The sequence below is a fragment of the Peromyscus maniculatus genome, chromosome 1 (genome assembly GCF_049852395.1).
Source record: "Peromyscus maniculatus bairdii isolate BWxNUB_F1_BW_parent chromosome 1, HU_Pman_BW_mat_3.1, whole genome shotgun sequence".
In the NCBI taxonomy this organism is placed as follows: domain Eukaryota; kingdom Metazoa; phylum Chordata; class Mammalia; order Rodentia; family Cricetidae; genus Peromyscus; species Peromyscus maniculatus.
The window spans coordinates 7,447,528-7,457,849 of NC_134852.1; the positions used below are offsets into that span (position 1 = coordinate 7,447,528).

At 44.8% G+C, this 10,322-nt stretch overlaps 1 protein-coding gene across 1 annotated transcript; it reads left to right on the forward strand.

Annotated features, from left to right (window-relative positions):
• Positions 1 to 428: 428 nt before the first annotated feature.
• On the forward strand, positions 429 to 9,114 carry LOC102911700 (leukocyte immunoglobulin-like receptor subfamily B member 3). Its single transcript, XM_015991359.3, has 11 exons — positions 429 to 830; positions 1,140 to 1,424; positions 1,570 to 1,869; positions 2,191 to 2,475; positions 2,613 to 2,915; positions 5,911 to 6,030; positions 6,336 to 6,402; positions 6,479 to 6,516; positions 6,722 to 6,774; positions 8,007 to 8,162; positions 8,238 to 9,114. The coding sequence occupies exons 1-11, from the start codon at positions 629 to 631 to the stop codon at positions 8,346 to 8,348; spliced, it is 1,920 nt and encodes a 639-aa protein (XP_015846845.2). The 5' UTR covers positions 429 to 628; the 3' UTR covers positions 8,349 to 9,114.
• The last annotated feature ends 1,208 nt before the right edge of the window (positions 9,115 to 10,322 follow it).

The following is a 10,322-nucleotide window of genomic DNA, read 5'->3' on the forward strand; positions in this document are numbered from 1 at the left end:
ACAGCAGGTGTGGCCTGATGCTGGGGAATGTCTAAATTTCCTAAGTATGAGAAGCTGACATCTGAGGGAGAGTTCTGGGAAAGCAGCTGTCAATTTTCTTTCAGGGGCCTTCTCTAAACCTACACTCTGGGCAGTGCCAAGAAATGTGGTAGCCATTAGCAACCAGGTGACATTCTTCTGTGAAGGGCCCTTAGAGGCCAAGGAATATGTTCTCTACAAAGAAGGAAGTCCAGATTACCCAATACCAACAACCCTTATTGAAACTGAAAACAAAGCCACATTCTCCATCTCATCGGTTGAATGGTACAATGCAGGCCACTATTGGTGCATCTCTACTAGCACCAGTGGCATTTCAGAAATGAGTTACTTCCTGGAGCTGGTGGTGACAGGTGAGAGGACTTTTATCAACCCAAGATTCTGCCTTAAGGAAAGGAATATGTTCACTGTGAGTTCCTTTCTCATATATGAGAAAGGAGAAAAATGCTTTTCATGTAAGCCCACATGACAGGCTTTCTCTTCTCTCCTAGGATGCTACTCAAACAAAGTCACCTTGTCTGTCATTTCTAGCCCTGTAGTGACCTCAGGAGGGCTCGTGACCCTTCAGTGTGTCTCAGAACAGGCATATAATATGTTTATTCTAATGAAGGAAGATGAGAAGTTCTCCCTGGCTTTGCCCTCACAGAATATACACCCTAAGCTATTTGGAGCTGTGTTCACTGTGGGTCCTGTGACCCCCAACCAGAGGTGGAGGTTCACATGCTATGGGTATTACTCGAGCACCTCCCAGCTGTGGTCAGTGCCCAGTAACCACCTAGAGCTCCTGGTCTCAGGTAAGGAACTACAGGACTTTCCTTTGAATGACATTGTAACTGACACAATATCCCAGGAAAGGACCTGGTGTGTTGTGGGTGATCTCTAGGCACAGCTACTGAACTCAGATTCACAGATCTGTGGGACAGCTTGACTTCAGGTGGAGAAATTGGGGTCTAATTAACAGTGGGACTCAAAATCCAGGGAATAGTGAGGTCTTTATGTGTCTTTCTATAACTGCAAATCAGTTTAGATGTCATGGGCAAATGTGACCTTCTTTGTGATATTCTCCTAACAGATGCACCTCGTTCTTTTCTACTTTTTGGCAGGGATCCGTCACAAACCCCGCATCTGGGCTCAGCCTGGCTCTGTGATCCCCTCAGGGAGTCCTGTTACCATCAGGTGTCAGGCGACCCGAGAAACCCTAATCTATGTGATATATAAAGAGGGAAGCCAAGAGCCCTGGGACCAACAGACTCAAACAGACAACAGCACTGAGGCAAAACTCACCATTCCATCTTTGACACAAGTGCAGGCAGGCCGGTATCACTGTTACACTCACACCTCTGCGGGATGGTCACAGCGCAGTGACCCCTTAGAGCTGGTGGTGACAGGTGAGAAGATACCAGAAATCTTAACCCCAGACGTCACTCTCAAGAAAAGATTGCATAAAACTACCTCTCATCAAAGGACAGCCTTGGGGTGGGGGCAATTCAGCCTTTGTGAGCCTCTTTAATTTTCCATGTGTGTTTCTTCTAGGAGTCTACAACAAACCCACCCTGTCAGCCACGCAAAATCCTGTGGTAAACTTAGGAGGGTTTGTGACCCTCTCTTGTACCTCAAGCCAGAGATATGACTGGTTCATTTTAACAAAGAATGGTCAGAAGTTTCCCACCCGTCAGAGCTCAAAACACACACCCACTGGGATGTTCCTGGCTGAGTTTCCAGTGGGTCCAGTGACCTCTAACCAGAGGTGGAGGTTCAGATGCTATGGCTATTACACAAAGAATCCTCAGGTGTGGTCAGAAGGGAGCCAGATCCTGGAGCTCCTGGTCTCGGGTGAGGAAGCCTCAGACTCTCTGTGGAATCAGGTTGCACCTGACTCATGTTCCCAGTGAAGACCAGGGTTGTGATATGTCTGTGGAATCAGGGCTCCTGAGATAATTGACACAGCATGGAGACTGCGGGAGTCACTGTTCAGAAAATGGGGGGGGGGCATAGTGAGACTGGGGCTTGGTGAGGTCAGGAGACTAATGACTATTCCCATGACATTATTGGTCCTTTGCTAATCAAGGGTAAATTTCAAGATCAACAGCATGCTTGATGTTTACTGTAATACTGTTCAAAGTCCCCCTCTGCTTCTCACCTATTTCCCTGCAGGGACCCTTCAGAAACCCACCTTGTGGGCTGAACCAAGTTCTGTGATTGCCTCTGGCAATGTTGTGACCATCCTGTGTGAAGGGTCCAAGGAAAACCAAATATATTTCCTGTATAAAGAAGGAAGCCCAGCACCCTGGGACAGTCAAACTCTCAAAGGTCCTGGTAACAAGGCCATGTTCTCCATAGCATCCATGGAAATGCAACATGCAGGGAAATATCGCTGTTACTCTTACAAATCTATAGGCTGGACAGAGCGCAGTGACCCTCTGGAGCTGGTGGTGACAGGTGAGAGGTCACTTCTCCAACAATAGGACCATCATTGAGTAAAGGAATATGTTCCCTGTAGTGTGTCCTCATATTCCAAAAGAGAGTAAATTGTTTACCACGTGATTCCACTTACCATGCTTCCTATTTCTTCCTAGGAGTTTACCCCACTAAAATCACTCTGTCAGCCCTTTCCAGCCCTGTGGTGACCTCAGGAGGAAATGTGACCTTTCAGTGTGTCTCACAAAAGGCATATGACAGGTTTATTCTAACGAAGAAAGATGAAAAGTTCTCCCTGGATTTGCCCTCAGAGAAAATACACCCTGAGGTATTTGGAGCTGTGTTCACAGTGGGTCCTGTGACCCCCAACCAGAGGTGGAGGTTCACATGCTATGGCTATAACCTGAGGAGCTCTCAGCTGTGGTCAGTTCCCAGTAACCACCTAGAGGTCCTGGTCTCAGGTAAGGAAATGCATGATTTTCCTTTAAATGTAATTGCAACTGACACAGGAACCCAGGAAAGATCCTGATGTGTGGCGGGTGATTGAGAACCAGAACTACTGATAGCAATATCTCTGAATGTGTGAAACAGCTTGAGCCAAAGACCAGAAACCAGGGTTGATATTAAGGATGTAATTTAATCTCCATGAAAAAGTGTGGTGTTTATGTGTCCTTCTGCTATTGCAGATCAGCTTATGTGTCCCTGCAATGGTGACCTTCTCTGTGCAATTCTCCTAACAGATGCACCTCCTTTCTTTCTTCTTCTTTGCTGGGGCCCTTCATAATCCCACAATATGGGCTGAGCCAGGCTCTGTGATCACATCAGAGAGTCCTGTCACCATCTGGGGTGAGGGGACCTGAGGAACCCAAACATATGTGCTACACAAAGAGAGGAGACTAGAACCCCAGTGCAGACAGTTCCAAAAGAATCACAACAATAAGGCGAAATTCACCATCGCTTGTGTGACAGCACTGTAGACTGATATCCCTGTTACTCTCACAACTTTGCTGGCTTGTCAGGATCCAGGGACACCGTGGAGATGGTGGTAACTGGTGACTGAATAGTCTGGAGTCAGGTGGATCCCAAGATGTGACTCTTAAGATAAAAGTGTGCTCTGAATATATCCCCATGTGTTAGTCAGGTCTGAGGGACAACCCAGACTGTGAACCCATTTAATGTTCCACATGTATCTCTCCAAGGTGTCTACAATAAACCACCCTGTTTTCACTGCCAAACACTGTTGTAATATTAGAAGGCTCTGTGATGCTCTCATGTATCTCAAATCAGAGATACAGCTGAATGATTTTAATTAAGGATAAGCCTTTCTCCAGCTCCATGTGCTTACAATATGCATAAAGCAGGCTGTCTCTCGCCAGGTTCCAAATGGGTCCTGTCACACTCATTAAAAGATGGAGGTTAGCAACCCTCAAGTGTTGTCAGAATATAATGACATACTGTAGCATCTAGTCTCAGAGGAAGCCCCAGTCTCTCTGTTGAATGACACTGAATCTGAAACAGGTTTCCCCAGAAGACCCGAATGTGTGATGAGTTAAGGAAAGGACAGGTCCTTTAACCTACTGATACAGAAGCAGACCGTGGGAGTGAAGGTAGAGAAACCAATGAGGGGTCTTGTGAGAACAGAACCTGGTAGTTAGCAGAGAGATGGATCTTCAGATTGCTGCATGTGTCCTTCTGTTATTCAAGGCTCAAGTCTGAGTTTCATATTAACTGTACAACTGTTTAAAGTCCCACATCACTCTCAGAGGGTAATCCATGACAATTGACCTAGGAATTGACCCATGCAGAGATTAAGAAGTAAACTGAGATTTCTCAATTAATGACCATCTCACCCTGTTCATGGCAGTCCAGGATATTCCAGGGAGGAAGCTGGAGGGGTGTAGTGTCGATATAAGACTGAGAAGAGATGAGATATTTAGTGCAGCCTCCCTCACATCATTTCCCCAACAAATTTCCCACAGTCTCTTGTGGTCCAAAAATCCATTCCTATAGAGGTTTTAGATTTTCTGGTCTAGGGAAGTCGTTTCACCTGAGTGTGTGCAGAGTCTCTGTCCCCATGAGTCTTCATTCCTTTATTAGCTTGAATGGTGACCAAGCTACTGAGTGTGAAGCAGAGATCCCAATATGGGTCCCCAGAAACTCAGAGGTTTGGAAGCTAGTCTGCAACAGAGGCATCCTGAGGAATAGTGACATTTTGATCTGTCCCAGGCTGAAACACATAAAATGACAGCAGGTGTCCATTCTCCATATTTCCCCATCCTATTTTGTCAGGCCAAGAACAACAGATCTTCATCCCTGCTGTTTCTGACCACAGAGGTCTGAGCAAGAAATCTACTGCAGGGTGTGTTCAGGGGCATCAAGCTAGTTATGTGGTGGGTGCATTCTTGTTTGGAGTGGGTGACAGGTACTATAGCTCCTGTCCAGTCTACTTCACTCATCTCTAGAGACCATCGGAATTTAACATCACTGGTGGCAAGCCTTGGCCCCTCATTTCCCAGCATTGAGCCCTGCTATTTAGAGAGTCACATGCCACACACCAAATTTCAATTGCCCCATCTCTTATGTGGTTCTCAGTTTCTCCAAGTGTAAACGGGAGAGCCCTGGCATAGACATTAATTCTTTTAAATGATGGTCTTACCTGTTTCATCTACTTACAGGGAAAGACTCTAGGGTCCTGTTCTGAAATAGTTCTGCCTCATTCGGTGCTGTGTTGGTGACACTGTGTCAGAGTTTGGTACAGGGCTAGGGCAGAATATTCAGGATCATTCCTTCCACTTCATGAGGTTTAGCTCCAGTGTAGGAAACTTGGTGGGAGGACAGACACCTGGGTTGAATCCTCAGCAATGCACCTTCTCTCTGGGTGTCTTTTGGGGCAGGAAAACTACTGAAAGTGTTCGGAGATGGTCCCATGTACATGGCTATGACAATCATAGGTAGTAAATACAAACAGTCCACATTGGGTGTTCACACAGTAGGTTCTTTATTTTTATCTATTGATTGATTGATTGACTGATTCTTTTCTAATACAATACATTCCAATTGCCACTTCCCTTCCCTTCACTCTTTTGAGTTCCCTCAAACACATCCACTCTTCCCCACATCATTACTCCTGTCCCATCTCCTCCAGGAAGAGAAGACCACTTAGGGGCATTAACTGAACATGGCACAACATGATACCATAATATTCGGCAGAAACCCTTGCCTCAAGTCAGGTGAGGGAGAATAGTCAGAAGAATAGAGTCTCAAGAGGAGGCAAAAGTGTCAGACGCACCCACACCACCACTCTCAGAAGTCTCCCACAAAACACCAAACTAAGAACCGTAACATATGTGCAGAGGACCTAGTCCAGACCCATGAAGGCTCTGTGATAGCCTCTTCAATCACACACCGTATGTTCTAATTTACAGTTCTTCCTTCATGATGTCCCCTGTCTCATAGAACTGGAAGGATACCAAAAGGCTGTGATTGGTGTCTCTGTGGCCTTCTTCCTCCTGCTCTTCCTCCTCATCCTCTTCCTTATCCTCAGACTCAGGCATCAGAAGAATGACAGGAAGGGGGGTGAGTAGGGTGTGGGAGGCCTGGGTCTCAGTGTGGAGTGGGTCCCACTGTGGGCTATCTAAGCAGAGGCCCAGGGCATCAGCCCCAGGGAAAGCCCAGATTGGGATACATTAGCTTAGAAACACTTCTGTAGAATCTCAACATAAAATGAGATCTGGAAATGTGTGCAATGTCCTCTATTGTATGGACTTTTCCATCGACTGGGAGGATTTTAACCGACATGCAATGAATTTGTCCCTTCTTTTTCTGAAAGTGCTAGGTAGGGTGCTCAACCCTCCTGGCTGAGGCTCCTTCCTCCCTTGCAGTCCAGACAAAGACTGTCTTGCAACATCCTGCAGACTCAGCGAACAAGGGCAAAAGCTTCCAGATGAGGTAACTCATGCCCAGAAACATTGACCTCACCTGCCTGATTCCATCGCTGTCAGTTGACACCCTCTTCTTTCCACAGATCCACACCAGCTCCTGCCATCCAGGAAGAAATCTTGTGTGAGAGGAAGAGGACCAGGGAGGAGGGAGATGTCTGAGATCTCAGCATCACAGGGGTGGAGGAGGGCCTGGGACACTGGACCCTCTCTGTGCACCCTCACCCCCTACATCTTCTCCTTCAATGTCGGGGATATCACAGGGGTCTGGGGATGTGAGATGTCCTGGGAATCTCGTCAGGGGAAAACTTGCATGTTTGTTATGACAGATGCTACTGTGAAGGTCACACAGCCTGCAGATAGCATGGAGCTGGATGTCCTGGTGAGACTATTGCTTATCCACAATGCTAACAACTTATGACCCAATATAATGCCACAGCAATCTCTGTTCTTCCCCTCTTCAGCCCCTAGTATCACCCACAGCTGGCTCTTTGCTTCTATATTCTGTGTGTTTTGACCTCATTCTTTCTTTGTTTACTTTTGACAATATGGCCCCAATTTTCTGACTCCTCAACATCTCTCTGGTTTCTAAAGTGATTTTAGATGCTCTAAAGAGAAAAAGAGGGTCATAAGTTGTAGTTGAATGGTAAAGTGATTACTTTAGATGTAAAGGCCTTGTGTCAAACTCTAGTGATAAAGCTAACAAGTAAATGAACATGAAACACAAGTAAGTGAGATCCATGTGCCTGACAATGTGTGTGCACATGAGTTTAAGCACAAGCAGAAGACAGGGGTCAACATCTGATGTGATGTCTTCATCTATTTTTCTCTAACTCATTTTCTCTGTCAGACTCTCTTAATGTCCATGGTGCTATTTATTTGGATGGATTGGTGCCACTGAGCACTGGGCACCAGTTGCTCCCTCATCATCACTTAGGTCCCAGGCATGTGAAATACTGCTTGGCCGTTTTTATGCAGCCACACGGATCACACTCAGGTGCTCATTTTTGCATAGCAACCACTCTGCTCCTTGACTCCTCTCCCCAGCTCCCGTGTCTCCCTCTTGACCATGCTTCTGTAAGGGCTGCAGATATAGCCAAGGAGAGAACTCTCTACCCACTGTGACCAGCTCAGATGGGAAATTATATGGAAATATACTGAGACTGAGCAGTGCAAAGTGTATGAGGGAAATATATTGGAGGATATGGGTTGAGTTATGCGAGGCAGAGATGATCAGTTTGAATTTTAAAGGAACTTGAAAGATGCCTTCTGTGGAGAAGCCTGAGTAGAGTTTCATACACACCTGTGATTAAGTTCCACATCTAGGTATGGAGCATGGTAGATCCAAGTGTCCTCAGGGTAGGGACATTCTCTTTTCAGAAGATAGAAGCACTGGAGAGGACATAAATATTTAAGGATAATATTTCAGAAGCACAGAGAAGTAACTGGTATGCACCCTTATATTCCTAGAAAGTTTCAGAAGACCCCTTCAGCAATAGTTTACTTTAATAAAAATGTCTGAAGTATCATTCTTGCTCCCTGTGGAAGTATGTGTTGAGAGCCTCCGAGACACCACATCAATTCCCTTTGTATCATTGTCTCTCTCTGCTGCAGAGCCAACATGAGGAAGACCCCTCTAAAGATTTGTATGCCCAGGTGAAGCCCTCGAGACTCAGAAGGACAGAGATCACCTATTCTTCTCTCAATCCAAAGGAATTATTGGCCTCCAATGACACACCGTCAAAAGGAAATCAAGTCATAGATGAGCAGGTGGGTCCTGACTTCTCTAGTTCCCCATGCTCCCAGTGCCCAACCTGGACTTTCTTCTACACTTTCCCACTGCAGGCTGCTACAACAGAGGAGCCACATGATGTGACCTATGCCCAGCTGTGCATTGTGACCCCAAGACAAGGACATGTGAACCTCCCACCTTCCAGGCAGAAAAGTCCAACCTGAGATCATACTCTGGCCTCTACCAATCCTGGGAGATCACACTCTGCGTCATCCAGAATGAATCTCAGGTGAACTGCTGCTCAAAGCCTAAAAGCTTAACCAGCCAAATGCTTCCAGTTTCTGGTCCTCACGCCTTATATATCTTTCTGCTTTCTGCCATCACTCTCTGGGATTAAAGGCTCACTTTCTGGGATAAAGTCACCATGCCTGGCTATTTCCAATGCGGCCTTGAACTCACAGAGATCCAGAGGGATTTCTGTCTCTGGAATGCTAGGATTAAAGGTGTGTGCTACCATTGCCTATCCTCTATGTTTAATATTGTGGCTGTTCTCTTCTCTGACCCCAGATAAGTTTACTAGTGTGCACAATATTTTGGGGAACAAAATATAACCACCAATCTCTAGGAAATTCTGAGAAATTTGGAGATGTGATTTGGTTGTTCCTTTGTTTTATAAGTAAGGCAAATGCTTTGTCAGTGATCAATGCTTAAAATGAGGAAGAAAAAAGGAATGAAGAAAGTTTCATTTTTTGTGTTTTTCTTTAATTTATATTTTTGAGATTCTACTTTAGTTACAGCATTTTTCTCTTCCACTTCTTCCCTCCAGACATTTACATAGATCCTTCTCTACCCTCCTTCAAATTCAGGACCTCTTTTTTCATTGTAAACACATGTGCATATGAAGATGTATATAAAAAGTTTAAACACTTTTACCCTGAATATATACCTTTTGTCAATGATATCTCAATAAAGCCAAAATTGAATGATGAAGTCAGCTTAATATAATGTAGTGTGAACCAGAGTCGTTCAGAACTGATCTGAACAGGCATGAGTAAGGGTCCTGAAAACTGAGGGGTTGAGCGGCAAGACATAGTGTAAGAAATAAAGAAGTGAAAATCAATAATTAGATGAGAGTTATTGCAAAAGTTATACCTTACGCTACACAAATCTATTAAGAGATACACTAGCTCATATACTATTAGCAGTAGGGAAAGGGGCAAGGTTAGCAGAGAGACAAGTCTGTTTTGTGAAAGAAAGCATGGGGAACATCAGACAGATCCACTAGGATAAGAACCAAGCCCAGAAGGCAGAGTCCTATCCACAGACCTGCAACTTCATCTACTAGGAGGCAATGGCCCCAGCATCAGACTGGCTTCATGTCTGATCTTGGATGAGGACACTGGACTAAATTTCCCTTTCTCCTTTCATCAGGGCCTCCTAGACAGTCTTGTGTTGTTATGGCTTCCTGGTCCAAAGCATTAATAAATACATAAAATACCTTCTACATCCATGACCTCATTGTCATATTGAGACTACAGAAAGAGAACAGAAACATATTCCACATTAGGAATAAGGACGGGAATGGTACAGGAAGAAATTACAAAATAAGAACACAGGTAGTCCCTGTTAAGTAGAAGATGCAGTCAGCGGAAACACTCATTGCAGGCCTCCTTTGGCTACATAGTGTTGTCAATGCCATCATGAGAGGGAATGACATGCTGGCCTTGATTGTATGACTTAGATCCTTTGCAGTTGTGTCGTATGGTTTTTTTTTTTAAATAACTTAGTTCTTTGTCAATATCTCATAATCATCTACTTGTACATATTGCATTTTGCTTGTGCTCTCCCCACACCATTTTTATTTTATTTTATTTTATTTCTTTTTTTAAAATTTATTTTATGAGTGCCCTATGATTTTATGCCAGAAGAGGGCATCAGTTCGCACTAGAGATGATTGTGAGCCATCATGTGGTTGCTGGGAATTGAACTCGGGACATTTGGAAGAGCAGCCAGTGCTCTTAACCTCTGAGCCATCTCTCCAGCCCCCCCCACACCATTTTTATATACATCCCTCTCCTTAAAACTGCATTTCTTTGCAATGACTATAGAAAATACTCCATTTTTCTAGGCATTTATTTTGGTGACTTCTAGTTGTTTGTCTCTGACTCAAGTTCATGCAAGATAATTTCCTAGTAAGC

What these genes read in the sequence shown, in the direction of transcription:
- LOC102911700 (XM_015991359.3), top strand. Translation starts at nt 629, where the DNA reads ATGTTTATTCTAATGAAGGAAGATGAGAAGTTCTCCCTGGCTTTGCCC. An exon ending in TCTGGAGCTGGTGGTGACAG is followed by an intron (nt 2,476 to 2,612) that starts GTGAGAGGTCAC and finishes ATTTCTTCCTAG; the next exon opens with GAGTTTACCCCACTAAAATC. An exon ending in CATCCAGGAAGAAATCTTGT is followed by an intron (nt 6,517 to 6,721) that starts GTGAGAGGAAGA and finishes TTGTTATGACAG; the next exon opens with ATGCTACTGTGAAGGTCACA.